Consider the following 18,023-nt stretch of genomic DNA (forward strand, 5'->3'; position numbering starts at 1 on the left):
CCTCATGGGTGATCGGAATCGGAAGGAAAAAACCTGATCGGCACATCTCTACTATTTACATTTATTTATATTAAATTTAATCCTCCTCTGGCCCACATGTCAGTCTGGGTTTTTCGCTAGTGTCACATGAACCTCGCCTCCTGCCTCTCTCTGGTTCTACTGGTGATGATTCCTGTGTGCAGGTTTCCAGTGGTTGCCATGGGGGTTTTAAAGTGGGTGGACTGGACCGTCTCAGAGCCCCGCTACTTCCAGCTGCAAACGGACCACACCCCGGTCCACTTAGCCCTGCTGGACGAGGTATGACGGCGTTAACAGGTGGAAGTGTTGGCTCCTCAAAGATGAAGTCTAAGCAGCTAATGTTGTTGGGCTCAGATCTGCACGTGCCACCAGCTGCTGCACCCGCAGGTCCTGCAGCTGCTCATCAAGCTCTTTGAGACGGAGCACTCTCAGCTGGACGTCATGGAGCAGGTGGGCATCTCGGACTTTGTCCCGCTCTTTGCTTCTCTGAATCCTCAGTGATATATTTTTTTACTTCATTTGCAGCTGGAGCTGAAGAAGACTCTGCTGGACCGAATGGTTCACCTGCTGAGCCGCGGCTACGTCCTGCCGGTCGTCAGCTACATCCGCAAATGTCTGGAGAAACTCAACACGGACATCTCCCTCATTCGATACTTCGTCACCGAGGTAACATGTTGAGCCTGGGTTGAAACAGGAAGAAATGCACCGCTGCTACTGCACTGCATTAATACTTTGGTCAGATTCTGTGAATCATCTAAAAGGATACAGTGCTTTGCAATAGTATCAACACTCTTTTAACTTTTTACATTTCATATTTTGAGAAACCTGTTTAGATTTCCTTTATTTTGTGGTCTGCATTAATCTACAACGGAGGATTAGGGCCAGGCCAAGAAAAACAACTATAAGAATAAAGTCAAAATAATGACAATAAAGTTGTAATTATGTCATAATATTACTTGCACAATCATTTCAAAATCCTGCTACTGATAATCTGATGCTGGTGTGTTAACAGATTATTTCCAAATTAGTAAAACTAATCCCTTCACAAGATGTTCAGTATTCTTCAGTTTACCACAGCTGTGAGTCAGCTTTTTGTCTCATATTGTTACAACTTTATTCTGGTAATATGACTTCCTCATAATTTATTTTCTTGTTAGTCTGGCATTAATACTCCTCACTAATCCCACTTAATCAGACCAGATGTTTTATTTTTATAAACTTGAAAATGCAGAGTGCATTTGTATTCATCTGCTAAATTTATTCTTTTTTCTAGCAGTTGTTGTATTTTGATATTTATTGAACATTATAAACTAGAAATAAAAATGACAGTAATACAATAAATGCTAAAAACTCAGTGAGTAGCAATATTTTTTTCATGACTCTATAAGAAAAAGGAGATCTGTGTTTTTCAATACGAAGTTCATCCTGGAGCGTTTCTCTTGAAGGTGCTGGATGTGATCGCTCCTCCGTACACGTCGGTCTTCGTGCAGCTCTTCTTGCCCATCCTGGAGAACGACAGCATCGCAGGAACGATCCGCACAGAGGGAGAACACGACCCGGTCGCCGAGTTCATTGGTAGGAGCCGACAGATGAAAATGAGTCCCAGAAGTAAAGTAGGCCTTTTCTGTTTTAGCTTCCAGAAGCCTGACGCGTGGATGACTTCTTATTTTTTTCAGCTCATTGTAAGTCAAACTTCATTATGATTAACTGAAAACGACACTGGAAAACCTGAAGGAGACGCTTTCTGCGAGAATCTAGGGTTCAGCCTGATCTCATCTTGGACTTTGAGGAGGTACAAACGGATATCTCTGAAGACGCATCTCAGTGGTTTTTTTTCCTCCACGTATCTTTTATTTTCCTTTTTTTTTTAATCTAGCTTCATGCTTTTTCACAATAAAATGCTTGAGTATTTTTATGATCCATTTATTTTTTCCACTAAAAACCCAAATATAGAAAATCTCCCACTTAAGCTGGAAAAACCTGTGCAAAGCAATAATTCCCACAGACTGAATTATCATCAGTGTTTATTGATACTGTTTGAAACAAAGAACATTGGTGTGATGAACTGCTCAACATAAAGTAGCATAATTCCTAGTTTGACATCAAGTCCTAATAAGGCACATTAAAAGTTGCATTCCCTGTAGTGCAGTAATCAGAAAAAGACATTCAGTGCTGCTTTGCTTTGGTTTCATCACAAATAAAAAGGTTTCGTCTTTATCATGCACAGATAAATGGCTGTTCAAGCATCAAAATTTCTCCAGAGAACAGATGCTTCAAACCCTCCAATTAAAAATCATTTAAGTCTCAGAATTTCAGCCTGCAGAAAATCTCCACTACAGCAAATCTTCAGACCTTAGCATCATTTTTTTTTAAAAATGTAAAAAAAAAAAAAAATCCCTTTTTGTTTGTATACAAGCATATAAAAATTTTCCCTTCACCACTATGATAGGAAGACATACCTCTAGACGACCTCCGGAGGGAGGTCGTCTAGAGGTAATCTTTGGGGACGATGGGATCTCCGTACATGCAGTCCTCCTCTAGCGCCAGGTTGTATTGGCTGCCACTTCCTCCTTTGTAAGCGCTGGTCACAATCCTGAGCCAACCCTTCTCACCCTGAGGAGAGGAAAAAGATACCGAGAATGAATGACTGATAAAAAATTCTTATTTACTTAAAATAACCGCTGATCTCTCAATTTTAATTAAAAATTAAAGCTGGCTGTAACCAGCATTAAAAATTCACATAAAACCGTAACAGCCAAGCTGGTGTGTGCATTCAATGCAAACGCACTTTGTCACCATCTAGAGGTCAGAGTTATGATTCACATCTACTTTTGGCATTTGCCAAATTAGAAAAAAAAAGAAAAAGAATCTATTTTAGTGCTTGATAACCAGAACATTTTTTTTTCATTTTCATATAATTGTTCAAATAAGATAGAAGCAGTAATGGGATAAAGACTACAATCTAAATTAGTGCAATTTGGGATATTTTCAAACTTCAACAAGTAACACAAAACACTACATTTACGATTTTAGATACAACTTTGTTCTAAAACAAATAATGACCCGAGTCGGACTTTAAATCTCTGATTTTCCTGTATAAATTTCTTTCTCCTCTTTAAAACTGCTTATGGCTTTGCAAGCTATTCCCTAAGAAGTGAATCAAGTTTAAATTACCAGCATTCAAGAAGAAAGAAATGATACATGAGCAGCTGCAGCTCACAGTAGCTTAGATTTACATCAAATTTAACAATAATGGAGAAAAATGAATCTCCTCTGCTGAGGACTCACCCATGGCTCGCCCCAGGAGTTGCGAACGACCCAATATTCGACCCCGTCCTCGACGCCCCATCCCGCCACCGACACAATGTGGTTGATGGACGCGTAGTCCTGGTACTCGGAGTAGATGCCTCCGGTGTACGCGTCCAGCTTGGGTGTGGCCATAATCCCACAGCTGAAGAACATGAAAACACATCAGGTCACTTCCTCTTTCTGCTTTAAGACACATATGAAGTGGAACAAGAACAAAAAGTAGGATACAAAAACAAAACAGGAAGATATGGGTGATTTCCTGATCATGTTCTTCATCAACATATAAGAGATCTTATCAATGGCATCTATATCTATGGAAATGTTTTGTTGATCTATGTTGCACAATGCTATTGCAGTCAGCTATAGATACAGTATTATGCAAATGTTTCATAGTTTATAGGATTACTGAAAGAATATTCTTCAAACCATTTTGTTTTAAAGGGATCTTAAGTTGTTTTTTGGGTTTTTAACAGGTTCTCTTGTTCAATTCCATCGCTTGGATTATTCAACAGCCATCTGTGGTTCTTGCTAACTCTCAGATTTAAACTTAATGAAAAGCAGAAACATGACTGCAAACCTGAGCAGATTGTAGGTGAACCAAGTGCATAAAAACACAAAGTAGGGTGTAATTGTTGAAAGAAAAACGATACAAGCTGATTGATTTTCTGCACTGAAATCAGCACCATGATTCGGCCTAGAAATTATTGCGATAAACGATAATATTGTTATTTGAGACGATTCAGTAATACAGTAGAAGTGGCATAATAATGCAAGAACACATTCTCAAAGATCAATAAACTTTTAACGCTGTGACTGGAAGACATTTTAAATATCCAAAATAACAAAAGCAAACCACAAAACAAGTAAAATGGACATTTAAGTCTCTAAACAAAATTGTACTTAAAAAAGGGGGGCTAGTTGAGACCAAAGCATGAGACTCAAGACTTTTATCATCCAGTTTTTGGTAGAAAGAGACAAAAAATGAAAATTATTGAGATAATTTTACCATGTGATTAATTTATTTATTGATTATTGGAACAGGCCTAATTATATTCGCCATTGAATTTTACCCTGAACCAACCTGATTGGTCCTCTGGCATAAATCTCGGCCATCATCTTCTCTCTCCCGCTGACGGAGCCGTAGTCTCCGACCTTCCACATGGTGTAGTTCTTCACGATGTTGCACACTCCGAAGGTGGTGCAGGTGCCGCACTCGTTGAAGGGCTTGCAATCTTTCGGGGTCACACAGAGAACATGTTGATGTCTGGATGCGTACACCTAGCCGTCGCTCCACATGCAGTGGCAGTCTTACCCTGATCTTTAGCCTGGTAGTTGTTGCAGGTTTCATCTGGGATGCCGTGGGAGTTCGCATACTCCCAAACTCCGCTGTGATCGCCGCCGTGGCAAGAGCCTGCGTCGCCGCAGTCGATCACATGCTGCACAGAGAGGTAGGCAGAAGGCCACGCTCCTTTTCTCTGGATGTTGATGCGATCTAATGGGGGGGAATTTATGCGTTAAAGCTGCAGGATGTTACTTTTACTAAAATGTATTTTTTCCATATCTATGAAAACCGTCAACATATTTGTGATGGCATGGCATGAGAGATAATCTGTGGAAAAAGACAAGTGCCAAGTGGTCTGCAAAAATCCACCACTCGTGGTCAAAACCAACCAATCAGAGCCAGGGGTAGGGTCTTAGTGCTGTCAATCATCCCTGTGTATTCTGCTCAAAGTGCTAATGATGTAAAAACAACTTACCATTGCAGTCATCATTGGTGGCTATGCTAATTAGCCTTAGCATTGGTGGCAGGCTATGTTGTGGTAAACCAGCTGTGGCTTAGCAAAGAGCGAGCAAGCTGGGGTGAGAGTGATTGTTTCCAACAGAGTGGTCTGTTTCTGTAGTTAGTACTGGGAGAAGAGCTGATTTTTTACATTATACTGTCGTAACATAGTTTTAACAAATATGTTAAAAAAAACATTTTTATAGAAGTTACATTCTGCAGCTTTCAAAAGCAGCAGGAACAATAACCATAATGGGTTTCTGTTCCTGACAGGCCCGTCTCTAAGGAAATGAAACGACCACATACATGTAAAAATACATTCCAGCCTTGTGATGATGACGCCATAACCACTTGGCGTCTAGAAGCGCGTGATAGCTGGAGCGTGTTGACTCATACCTGCCATGGCGCTGGTGCTGCCATGCGCCCAGCAGGAGCCGCAGTACTGCGGGATGTGCTGGTTGCGAGTCGTGCTGACGAAGTTGGTTCCGTTGACGTTCCTCCAGTCCCACACCTTGGGCAGGTCAGAGATGTTCAGGTACTCATGGGGCCGAGGACCGGTTCTGGAAACGGAGGGGAACCCATCAACTTTCTGCTCATTTTTACCAATTTATCTTATACAATTTATGCAGGAATTGAGCAAAATTACAACTTTGTACTAAGAGAACATTTAAATCCACAAAGGCTCCATTTTTAATCAGCTACTACAATCATACTTCAGTCATTGCAAGTGAGCTACGTTCTCAGTTAACATGTCAAGGTTACTTTTCACACTTCTGTTTCACTTCTTTGATTTGAAAATAACTCAAACACGTACAAGCTGCAGAGGGATAACAGTCTCTGCTGCTCAAGCATGCTAAGCACACACACACACACACACACACACACACACACAAGTAAAAGGAACCAGACAGGTGGATCTGCAGAGCTAAAATGACCAGTTTGCACCAATATTCATTTCAGGAAACAGAAACACTGAGGAGATAACAGCCAGCTCCAGTAACATGTGGCATTTCAATCCTAAACTGCTTCCTGCATGAGTACTGTACCGAACAAAACACAAGGACAAAAGGATAATCCATTTTTGCATACAGGTTATGCAAAAGTTCTTATTCAATTATAAATAATCTGTAATTGGTGTAAAGTAATGCAGTAGGTGTTTTAATGTGTGCAAATTTAAGAAGGTTTTGATGCAAAATACCTTAAATGCAAAAATCAAGGTGTTAGGGCGGTCATTCATCCAGTGACTCGTCGTGTTTTTGAGTTAAAAAGTTGACACAAAATTTGAAAATATAATTTCATAATTATGTCTTGTTGGAAGTTTGAAAGATTAATAACTGAACACCAACTATAGAATCTTAAAAATGCAAATAATAAATTAAAAAACTTAAATAATTAAGGAATCCTTAGCCTGGTGGGGGCATAGGAAAGCCTGGTGGCCCGCTAGGCTTATAATACACTGGGGGAAACCCTGATAACAGGGTATTTTTTTGCCATTTTTAACAGTTGAACTAATTTCATGATTGAGAAACTAATAATTAAACTTTAAAGTTTAATCATTAAGCTCAGGTTTCGACTGCTTAGAATAGCGATCAATAGGAATGTTTAATCTGATACCACAAAGTGCTAACTGTGAACTTTCCTCCGCGTTCACAGGAAAATAACTCAAACGTGTTAGAGAGAACCTAACAACTTTCTTTTTTTTTTTCCATCCTGCTGCCCCTGAGTTATGATGTGAAACTAAAAGCACCATCAATTCATATTATTAAGGCAATGTGGCTTTAAGACCTTATTGCCAAGCGATGAGTGTCTGTTAATGAGCCCACTGCCTTAAGAGGCTTTAGGACGAATTGTTGCTTTTTTGTGAAATGACAGCAGCTAGAAAGTTTTTGGAAATGTCGTGATACAAATGAAGAGCTCTGAAATTTCCAGGTAGATGGTTGAGCTGACTGAGAATCGTATAACTTTATAAAACACAGTGGACCAACACATTCAGATAGGAACACTCCCCAAATCATCTCTGTGAACAACTTTCTGAACCTAAAATAACTTCGACTCTGCGGCTCTCCACTCATCCTCCAGACACTGAAGGCTTTATTTCAAAACTAAATTGCAGGATTTACTTTAAAAAGTGAACTTTTGACATCTGGGCAATGGTCCAGTCCAAGTAAGTTGCTTTTGTCCATTTCATGGATGAATCTAAGTGTGGTGGTGTTGAACCTCGGACTCCAGCTGCAGTCCACAAATTTTGAACATGAGCTTTGCGTCAAATTTCTGTCAAATTTACGGCTATCCCCCATGCATACACTCCCAGGTTTTCCTTCCACTCAATTTTCCATCCAGCCTAATTTGCATAGATATTTTGTGGCTTACCCTCCACTCTATAAGAAATTCAATAGAAATAAGTCAATCAAAATTTGCAGAAGCAAACATTTTAAATATGTTCATCGGGGTTTAATGAATCTTTGTGTTTTCTTTGTGAATTGAATCACTAAAATCCAAAGAACTTTTTGATGAAATTCCAACTTACAGAGAAACACCTGGGGAAAATACCTCCCATAAAGTTTACAGCCAGGTTTCCTCTTTGCACCAGATTATGCAGCTGTAGTCCAGTAACTTCCTCAATCTAAACTGGACCGAACCTCGTGATCTGTGGTTAAATGTTGACGATCATGTCAGTTTACTGTATCTGTTCACTCAAACTGGCACAAAACCATGAGGAAAACGAAACTAAACCCCCCCCACACACACACACACTTCACACACGAACTCAGCAGGACCTCATTTTAAGTCTCTTCATGTGAATTTTGTCCACTTAAAAACAATAACGTATTTTAAAGTGAAGTTAATCCGTATAAAGAAGTTACAGAGCTGCTGCTGTCTCCGATCAGATTAGCTAGCGGCTCATACTGAAGCTAACCGCAACCGACGGTGTTGGATAAGTAAGGGAAAAAAAATATATATTTTTTTAAAACCGACTTTAATTATGCTAACTTTTATAGATAAATGCTAGTGAAAAAGCAGCGACACTTTACCTCAAACCAAAGTTGTTTTTCCTTGGTGTGCGGACATAACACGGCTCATTCTGGTTGAAAAACACTCCGGCGGACACAGTCGAGAGGACGACCGAGAGCAGGACGCAAACCGCTGCAGTCCGAGCCATGTACGGCACCTTTCTGTCTCACTGGGACGGAGAGGACAGGTTAAATGGACCCTGCTGCAGCGGAGACGAGCTGGACACTGGTGGGTTGGTGGGGAAAGTCTGCGGTGATCATCAGCCGGTGTTCCGAGATTTGGGTCACATGACCTGACCGAGGCGGGCCACATGTCCAACCTGCAGATCACGAGTTGCACAAAAACAAGATGACTGGGCACATTCATGGAGAGCACAAAACGTAGAAATAAAACATTGACTGGCATCAACAATAACTGCTCAGAAAGATAAAATGGGTATGAAATGAACAGATCAGGTGGTGAAATGGACAGGGAAAAACTGCACTCTTCATATTAATTCAAAACTCTTCAAAGAGTAGATGGTGATGGTTGTGATCTCCTGTAGCAGTCTGTTTTACAGCAGATTTGAAGAAGCCTCTGACTGAAGAGGCTATGCTTTTCTAAGACTACATTCACACTGCAGACCTTAATGCTCAATTCTCATTTTTTGTGAAATCTGCTTTTTTTTTTTTGCATTGTCGTTCATTTCCAAATATATGTGACTTATATGTGATCTGTTTGAACTGTCAGGCAGGCATGCGCAGTAGAGGGCAGAGAAGGGTCACATGGTGAACGTGCTCAGTGTTTGCAGAAGTAAACATGGATGGTAATGATGGAGCATATTTTGTGATTTTGAGTTGTGTACTGTAGTCAGCACATTAACAACTTAATCCATGTTATTTTCTGCTCTAATTGTTATTTCTTCCCATTTATGCACATCAGGACGCAGAATAGTGAAGCTCTTAAGAACAGACTTACAGAAGATCTGGTTGTAAAGTAAAAATAGAATAGAAATATTGTAAGCATGCAAAGATAAAAAAATACCAATAAATCACATACAGAATGGTCAAAATGACACCTTTAAAAACGTACTTATTAAAAATTCAAGTTCAGAGAAATAAGCAACCGAGTAGAATCGTTTAAAAAAATACAAATTTTGTTGGTGTGTTTGTGCATTAAAACAATCAGGTTGCTTGCAAGACTATGGAAAAAAAACTGCATGTATCAGCAAGGAGTTTGTTGGATGTAGCTGGGAGGAAGGATCTGCAGTAACGCTTCTTAGTGCAGCCAAGGATCTCTCCAGTTCAGCCACAGCTTCATGCATGGAGTGGGAGACTTTGTCCATCAGTGATGTTATCTGTCCAGAGCTGATGACCTTTTCTCACAGCTTCCTCTCAACGGTGGATAAGCTGCTGCTGCTTCCGCAGCTTAGAAGATGGCTGATGATGGCAACATAGAATCAGAGGTCTTCAGCAGCGCCCCCTGCAGCCCAGAAGACGTCAGTCTCTACAGTAGGTGGACAAGTTATACAAGAACAGGAAAATGTGTTTTTGTAAAGATTTAAAATAATTTTAGAAATAATTATAGTAAAGGAAAATACTTTTATCCATTGAATTAAAAAAAATGGGAAAAAAACCTGTTGAAAAAGAAAACCTGACAAAACCCCCCAGTATCACATCCCCTTCTTCTAATTTCATGTAAAACAAGTTCAATTGAAACACTTTTTAAATTTAGACTTTTTAGTCTGACTGGTGTTTCAGAAACGCAATCAGTGTTTCACAGCTTCCTGTTTTCTTGGCGTAAATGTCTGACATACAAACCCGTTTCCCTTTGTCGCTTTTTAAAATGAGGAAGACAGGAGGACAAACCACTGAATAATACTTTTTTCTTTCCATATGTTGGGAAGTAGCTATAAAAACTAAACCTGTATTTGTGCTGACTTGCATCTTTGTTTTATGCTGCCATCGCCTGACCAGCTGGCGTTCAAAGGTCTTCAATCATGTGAATACCTTTGTCTTCACATGATTGAAGACAAAGGTATTCAATTGAAGACCTTTGTCTTCACACGATAAAGCTTCGACACAAATGTATTAGTGATTTTGGAACAAAAACAACCTGGAACAAATGCAAAAAAACATCTTAAAGTTCACATACTAGTTATTTATTTTTTCAGATGGCATTGCCTTTAATGAGGGACATCATGATTGTCAGACATGTGGAAAGACACCGTTGTGCAGGACTCTGCTACTAATACAACATTATACATGTTTTTTTTTCTAAACGATTTTTCAAACTGTTAAAACCTGCAGTGAGAACGTAGTGCTTCATGTAGAGTCACTGGTCCAAAGTGCAGTGGTTCCTGCCAGATTTATTTGATCCACTAGAAAACACAATGTGTAAGACATAATGGCATACTCCTTCGTTGGCATAAAAGAATACCGTTAAAAAGATTCCTGCTGATAAAAGGTGGTTATTTTTAAGAAAATCTGCGAGGTATGTGTTAAAATCTGTCAAAAATAATCACAATACACCTGATTAATAAGACAAAAATAACAGTTTCTTTTCATTTCTAAGGTAATATTTAAACTTTCACATACTAATCTAAAACAAAAAGGATAGAAGAAATGGAGCTGATCAGTAAGCAGGCAAAGTGAAGAAGGTCAGTGTTCGATCATCGTCATTTATACCACATCTGATTTTACTGATCGGCTGCCATTGAGTCACATTAAATGTAATCAAACACCACTTTAAAATGTTTTCGACAAACTGGAGGAGCCTCAGCAGCCGGGGCGAGAGGGGTCGACTCGGAGGTCGAGGAGTGAGCCGCTGGCTCTACACCAGCCTTCGTCTCTTGCAGTCGCGCTCCATCTGGTCTTCAGGCTTGTTGGTTGGCGCTCCCAGAGGAGACACCTGGTTCAGCATGGAGTCTTCAGACGCCTGGCCAAACAGCGCCATGAGCAGAGCGACGCCGAACCCAGTGGCACGCTCGCCCTGCAAAGACAGGAACCGCATGAAACACCAGCGACTGGCCTGCTAAGTTTACCTTTAACCGTCTGATGAAAGTGACAAGAACTAATTACATATTTTTTAGGCAACTGTATGGATCTGATTGAATGTCACATTAAGCACAAACACTGCTTTAGATAAACATTTTCATTTATAAATTAGGACAACAGTCACAGAAGGAAGTGTGATTTATATCGTTAAACTGCAAATCGTAAATGCATTTAATCATATTTTCAAATTTATTGATTAGAGCTGCAGGGATACACTAATCTCGCGGTACAATACGTAATATTCTGCTCATGATACGATATAAATCACAATATTCAGCAAACAATACTATTCAATACGATTCAATACATATTTAAGATTTTCTAAAAGATTTTAGAGGGACAGAGGGATTTTGGTGACATTTTGTGTGTTTCATAGACTTTGGTTGAATTAATAAATGTTTTTGTTATACATTTGCTTTGTTTAAATGCTAATTGTGTGGCTTTGTGTATCTGGTTATGCAGAAAATGAACTTTTTTTTGTCTGATTCACTTATATTAGATAATGTAACTTATCTATTTCATTATTTAATTAATTGTAACTGGTTGTTTCATCACATGTCATTTTTAATCTACATGTGCAACTGGGTTAAAATGTCGTGTGTGATAGCTGTCATTTAATTCATGTGGATTTGACATAAAACTCAAAGTAGGATTTAATGTATCAACACTCGCTGATGAAAAATCGATAGTTTGAGAAAAAAATATCAATAGATACTGCAGAATCAATAAAATTGCACAACCCTATTATTGATGTTTTCAGAAGAAACGGTGAGAAATAAATAGTAAAACAATCCCAACAATACGGACAGTTTTGGAGTGTCATTAATGGGAATTTATTGTGACGATAAACCAAAATAGTTATCATGACAAGAAGTTTATCACAATAAATAAACATTACAATAAATGTCCATCTCTATAAGATATTTGAGGACCTGATGTTTACCACCATAAGAACAAATGTTTTCTGAGACTTTAAAACCATTCTGATGCAGCAGAGAGCAGCTGTGAGCCGTAAAGTTAAACAGTTACTCACTGCATGAACTGGAGAAGCGATGTCGACATGGACCCAGATGCCAGGCCAATCGAAGCCCAAGTGGGAGCCGATAAAAAGGCCGGCACAGGAGCTCTGGGCATTCTCACGGTCCTGAAAAACAAAGTAAATAAAATAACCATTACTGCAACTAATCTAAATTCACTCTCTCCAAACCAGCCTGTGTGGAACAGCATTTAGCAGCTGCCTTAAATCATTAATTAACCAGCTACATTTCTGAAAAGCCCAAAAGTGTTCATTAAATTGTACTCTGGCAAGAAGAGGAGCCGAAATTCCTCCAAAGTAAAAGACACAACCAGTTATCACAAGCACTTTTTTAAATAGGGCCAGGCTGGTTTAGATAGATTTTTATCTCCTGATACATAAAATCATGATTTGAAAACTTCTTTTTGTCTTTAGTTCAATAATCAGAGACATTTAAATGCAACAACAAAAAAAAGCCAAAATAGAATAAAAATCTGTAAAGGGGGGAAAAATGTATTACACACGTGTATAAAAAATACTAAAACTACCAGGTAAAACTTTTTTCTATAAAACAAACAAACAAAAAAAACCTTTATAAGCAGGCGAATATAAATTCAGACAACCAAAGCATGTGTCACGGCTGCAGCAACAATCGTTTCCCTCCAAGTTCAGTTTTCATGCTTGGAGTAAAGAGACGTTCAGGACTCGGTAGTTTGCCACTTACAGCCACAGAGTTTTTCATGTCGGCCACAGCCGAGGTGAACTCGCTGAAGTGCAGCTCGGGACAGTAGACCAGAGGGTGGGCCAGATCGCCGCTGCTGCGACCCGCACGCACACACGCGCCCTCCCACTGCTCGCTGTTGGTCATGACAGCGGCGTGGTACTTCCCTGTGGAGATTCCCTGAACAGAAAACAAAGAGCAGAAGTAAATACGAAGACAATACCTGCATGACGGCTTCCTGTGCTGGTGCGTTTAAACACCTGAGCTCCCGTCAGAGTGGCCATATCCAGGATGATGTCAGCAGACAGATCTTTGGAGGCGTACACCACTCCGTCTGCCAGCACCAGTCTGCCCTCTGCATCCGTGTTGTTGATCTCCACCGTCCTTCAGACAAGACAAACCATTTACAGCAGCTGGGAGGAGAAAACGCAACTCTGAGGAACGAAATGATTCAGAAAGAGTCTCACTTTCCGGAGTAGAGCGTGTGGATGTCATCGGGTCGAGTGGCGGTGGGTCCCACAGAGTTCTCTGCCAGGCAGAAAACCGCGTGGAGGTTATCCTTAAAGCCCTGAGGACGGCAACAGAGAGCGGCTGGTCAGAACCGCGTCCAGAGGCGACATGAAATCGTTTTATTAGCTGCCTCACCTGTTTGATGGTCGCCTTGAAAGCTCCCAAGATGGCAGCAGCTCCACCGCAGTCTCTCTTCATCCCAGGCATTGTAGTCTAATAAGACACATGTATTTTTAGTTTTGAAAACAACTGATGAAGTTAACACATTTATGAAAAGATGACAAAACCTCCAAAAACAAGATAAGCAAAGAGCTGCTTCATTCAGTTAATATTTAAAGTGATTAAATATCTAGAAGTTACTTCATCTTTTTGTCAGAGTGCATGCAAGTCATTTTGTTCCTCGCCTTTCCCTTGATGCTGAGTCCACCGGTGTCGTACACGATGCCTTTGCCGACCCATGCGATGGTCTGCGTCGCCCCGTCAGGAGTGTGGCTCAACACCGCTAACGCAGGAGGATGCTCTGCAGCCTTCCCGACGCCGTAAATACCTGAGAGTGGAGGAAAAAAAACCAAAACATAACTGCTATTAATGATGAGATATTTGAACAAACTAATTCACGTCAGTTTATAAAGTTATTCTGCCCTGAATGAATCTTATTCCAAAATTAAACCATAAAAATATCAGTAAGTTTATTTCTAGCCCTTTCATCATGATAGAGTCACACATATTATTTTTAACTCTTTGAGGCCTAAGATTTGAAACTTAGGCCATTTGAGGTCTAAGTTTCAAATCTTAGACCTCAAATGATTAAGATTTCAAATAAGATTTGAAGATATTTTTTGCTTGTTTTAATTGTACGCAGTTCTTTAAATGCCCTGTGAGAAAATGTATATTTGCCCATTTATCCATAACAACTGGAACTTTCAGTATCTAGTGAGTTATTTTCGCAATTTACCATCTATTAAGAGCGCCTCTCAGATTAATTTCACTCCCTGCTACGGCGTAATAACCAGATACTGAATGAAAAGTGCAACTCCCCTCTCAGAAACCGTTTGAATTTTTCAGATAGCGCAAAGTGTGGCACAATTACGGTCCTGGAAATTTGGCCGGGTTGTCGGCGGCATGTTCGGTCTAGAAGGGTTCATGAGGAATGAAAACAAACTGACAAGTGGAAACATGTATTTTTCTTAGTACTGGTATAGAGTTTTAATTTTTTATTGGGACAACCCTGTTACCAATAAGTCAATGGTGCTACAACACCCTCCTATTTCTTACTATTTGCAGAGCTGAGAGCAACAATAGAAACTTTTATAAGTACAGAAAGCCACAAACATGCAAATGCTCTACCTCCAAATCCTCTTTGTTTCAGTTCCTCTCCACGAATGATGACTGGAGTAATTCCTAGTTCACTTCCTACAGCCTTTATTTCCTGTAACAAAAACAGTAAAATGATTAAAACTTGTCAGAATGGCAACACTTCATTTCAACCACCTAATGTGGCTTGTACTTCAGTTTATGCTTAAGGAATCAAAAAAAGGATTTCAGAAAACCAAATCTCTAAAAAAATCTGGGAAAACATTATGAGGTAAAATATGAAGGTTTTCCAAAAATAATGACTTGCATCTAGGAAGTGGTCGGTGTTCATCTCACTGCAGGGCGTGTCCACAATGCAAGCTGCCAGCCGGACGCCATCAGCAGCATTGGAGAGACACTAAAATTAATAAATAAAAAAACCTTATGTGAACCGGGGCTGGACAACAAATCAACTATAAATATCGCAATAGACAAGTTATCAATATCAACAGATAAAACATCTGATAGAATGTCCAAAGGCATTCTGGGAGATGTAGGCAGAGGAAATGATTCAGCTGCTCAACCTCTGAAAGCCAGCTAAGCTAGGTTGGTGGCTTCAGCTAACTCACTCATTTTTGGTTGCCTGGCAACAATCTGTTGAGTAGCTTGTGGTTACCTAGCAACAACCCATTGAGTAACTGGAACAGCAGCAGTTTCAGGTTTTGCCACTGTGCCTCATAACTGCTTAAAAAAAAATTATTATTATTAATAATTTGTTTTGAGTGCTGGCTGGCTGGCAGGGTCATTTCTGTTGTTTGTTTGTTTTTTTTTTCAAACAAATTAATTAATAATTATCAGGAGTGACAGTTATGCATATATTGTAATAAGTTTTTCATCCATATCGTCCAACCCTAATGTGAGCGTTAGAAAACGAAATTATGTGACTGAAGGAGGGGAAACGAAGCAGATAAAGGTCATACCTTGAGTTCTGCGTCATTCAGGAGACTTCCGTCGTTATCGACGACCACAAACTCCACGGTCACATGCTTTTTCTCAGTCCTGCGAGAGGATGCTGAGCGCCGGGTGAAGAGGGGGAAGGCCCTGGCAACGGCACAAGCAGAGGCGAACACATCTGAACGCTCACACACCACCTACAGAGGACAAGACGTGTGTGTTAGCTGATTAATAACCAATCAGGTTTACTAGGGCTGATCCTGACATTTTCACTAGGATAGACACTGACCACAATGCAGCGGTTGCTCCCTGCAGGAAGGCAGGACCGGATCAGGCGGGAGAGGAAGTGGACAGAAGCCGGGCTGTTGTGCCTGCTGACCCGTGAAGGAAGAGCGGCCACCACGGCTTGGTTCAGGTACAGAGGGCAGCTATCTGTGGGGTTTGGGTTCAAGGTGCTGAGAGCTGCCTGCCAGGTCTGAAAAAAATTAAATTAAATAAGGTGAAACTTCCGTCTCTCTGTAAGGAAATAAAGCTTTTTGGTTGCATTTTAATAGACGTTCAATAAAAAAACATTAAAACAGTTTTTCAATGAGTTTATGGAAACATACATATTTACATTTAGTCAAGATAACTTAAGGTGAAAATATAGATGTCAAACCTGAAATAAATATCATGCAAGAGAGGAGTTACTTAATAACTGGGAGGTAAGTGTGTGTGGGTGAATGTTTATGCTCCAGAAACTTAACCTCGTCATCGTTTTACTTTTATGTTTTTGCTGTGGTAAAAGACTCTCTCACCTCTGTCCTATTCTATTTCCTGCTCAAAATAAAGTTTTGTTGCAACACCCACACATACCATCACGACACATAATAAAAGAAAGGTTGGAAAAAATGATTTGAAGACTGTAGGGGAGAAATTAACGTAGGTAGCAGACTGCAATACCTAAGATGGGATCAAAGTTTAACCTCTCTTTTTGCTTGGATCTGATTGCTGGGCTTTCCTAACCTCTTATCAGTAAGATGAACAAGATTTAAAAAGTCTCGCCACTCTTAAAAACGTGAACAGTAAAACAAACAAACGGAAAATAGAACCTTAAATGTTAAATCAGAATCGTCGATCCAAAATATACGTATCAATTTAATACTTAAGTTTGCTAATGACGCCGTTTTTTGTTTTTTCCCTGTCATTTCCAGGTAACGGAGCACCAATAAAAAAAACTATCGTTTTTTTATGCTAAAACAATATGAACATATTTAAAAGTTAGTCTCTTGGACTACTTTAACAGTAGATAATACCAAAACATCTGTAGCAGAACTTTATTAACTCTCAACGTGTTAGTCTGCGTTATCTTCAATTAGCGTGGCGCTAACACTAGCAAACACCCGGCTACAGCACTTCCTCACCTCTTTGCTAACGACGGGCTGCAGTTTTCCTTTGATGTGGCTCCAGCTGAGTTGCTGTAGGTTGTTCTGCTGGCCCAGAATCAGGACGGGCCGATTCTGGGGCTCCGAGTCGCCGGAAGAAACCTTGAACTCCAGGACCACGTTCGCCATGTCTGCGACCGAGGAGCCACCAGCAGCAATCCGCTGATGGTCAGCGCTATGCTACGTTTAAGGCGCTCAAGGGAACTCGGAACTTCCACTTTTCATCAGCAAACAAACAAAAAAGACGCTAAATCGGATTTTCTTGGCTAATTGGTCAGGCCAAAGTAGTCAAAATGTTACAATTTTACTATATAATTTTAAGAAACTTGCAACACATATAACTCATTTTCCTTTTTTGGGTAATATTGTGGAATATCATTTTAGAGTATTTATCGGAATTATGTCTTCGGTGAGCCACAGAAATAATGTTGACAAAACTAAAATTAGCTCACATTAAACTCCATTTCATCTACTCCTTTACATAATGTTTTGTCACAGTTCAAAAAGGAAGCTCATGCAATCTCCTACTCTACACTTTAACCTGAAATAACGGTAGTAAGACTGATGATGGCAGCCAAGAGAGGACAAAACACTGTTCGCAGTTTCGTTACATTCGTCATATGTAGCAGCGACGAATATGAAAAGTAGGGCCTTAAAAAGTATTTAAAGCACCTTAAAAGTGTTCATATTTTGTAACACATTACAAAATTACAAAGTTATTACATGTAATAACTTCAATTAATTTAATTGGGCTTTTATATGGCTGACAAACGGCAAAAATCAAAATGGAGAACAACAAAGTAACAGAAATGCACCATACTTTTCAGTTTCATCTGTAAATGTTAATCACTTTACATTTTAAATATATGCAGTATATTGTGTTGCTCCGTCACTTCAAACTGATAAAATGAGTGTAACTAAAACATTTCAATTACAAAGACAAGAAAAATGA

General features: G+C 39.7%; 3 protein-coding genes across 4 annotated transcripts in view; 1 reads left to right on the forward strand and 2 right to left on the reverse strand.

The window, feature by feature from the left end:
- Positions 1-1,750, forward strand: part of nelfcd (negative elongation factor complex member C/D) — an 8,125-nt gene extending 6,375 nt beyond the window's left edge. Inside the window, exons 11-15 of the mRNA XM_007561187.2 lie at positions 183-297; positions 373-468; positions 544-684; positions 1,464-1,593; positions 1,695-1,750. Coding sequence (XP_007561249.1) covers positions 183-297; positions 373-468; positions 544-684; positions 1,464-1,593; positions 1,695-1,729 — 517 coding nt within the window. The 3' untranslated portion in view covers positions 1,730-1,750. The remainder of the gene's footprint in view (positions 1-182; positions 298-372; positions 469-543; positions 685-1,463; positions 1,594-1,694) is intronic.
- ctsz (cathepsin Z) overlaps positions 1-8,418 on the reverse strand; it is a 22,301-nt gene extending 13,883 nt beyond the window's left edge. The window contains exons 1-6 of one of the 2 annotated variants that reach the window (XM_016676000.1): positions 8,140-8,418; positions 5,504-5,667; positions 4,640-4,819; positions 4,409-4,559; positions 3,307-3,469; positions 2,486-2,631 (exon numbers count right to left, since the gene is read on the reverse strand). In XM_016676000.1, coding sequence (XP_016531486.1) covers positions 2,506-2,631; positions 3,307-3,469; positions 4,409-4,559; positions 4,640-4,819; positions 5,504-5,667; positions 8,140-8,267 — 912 coding nt within the window. In that variant the 5' untranslated portion in view covers positions 8,268-8,418 and the 3' untranslated portion in view covers positions 2,486-2,505. Of the gene's footprint in view, positions 1-2,025; positions 2,632-3,306; positions 3,470-4,408; positions 4,560-4,639; positions 4,820-5,503; positions 5,668-8,139 lie in introns of those variants that run through there. The other variant, XM_007561186.2, reaches the window with a different exon arrangement.
- A 1,819-nt stretch (positions 8,419-10,237) lies between these two features.
- npepl1 (aminopeptidase like 1) lies at positions 10,238-17,282 on the reverse strand. Its single transcript, XM_007561188.2, has 12 exons — positions 17,051-17,282; positions 15,937-16,122; positions 15,674-15,844; positions 15,022-15,111; positions 14,748-14,829; positions 13,805-13,947; positions 13,536-13,613; positions 13,358-13,458; positions 13,151-13,274; positions 12,894-13,070; positions 12,188-12,298; positions 10,238-11,089 (listed from the first exon to the last, which is right to left on the reverse strand). The coding sequence occupies exons 1-12, from the start codon at positions 17,198-17,200 to the stop codon at positions 10,931-10,933; spliced, it is 1,572 nt and encodes a 523-aa protein (XP_007561250.1). The 5' UTR covers positions 17,201-17,282; the 3' UTR covers positions 10,238-10,930.
- Between the last annotated feature and the right edge of the window lie 741 nt (positions 17,283-18,023).

The sequence above is a fragment of the Poecilia formosa genome, unplaced genomic scaffold (assembly GCF_000485575.1).
Source record: "Poecilia formosa unplaced genomic scaffold, Poecilia_formosa-5.1.2 Scaffold124, whole genome shotgun sequence".
Classification (NCBI taxonomy): Eukaryota; Metazoa; Chordata; class Actinopteri; order Cyprinodontiformes; family Poeciliidae; genus Poecilia; species Poecilia formosa.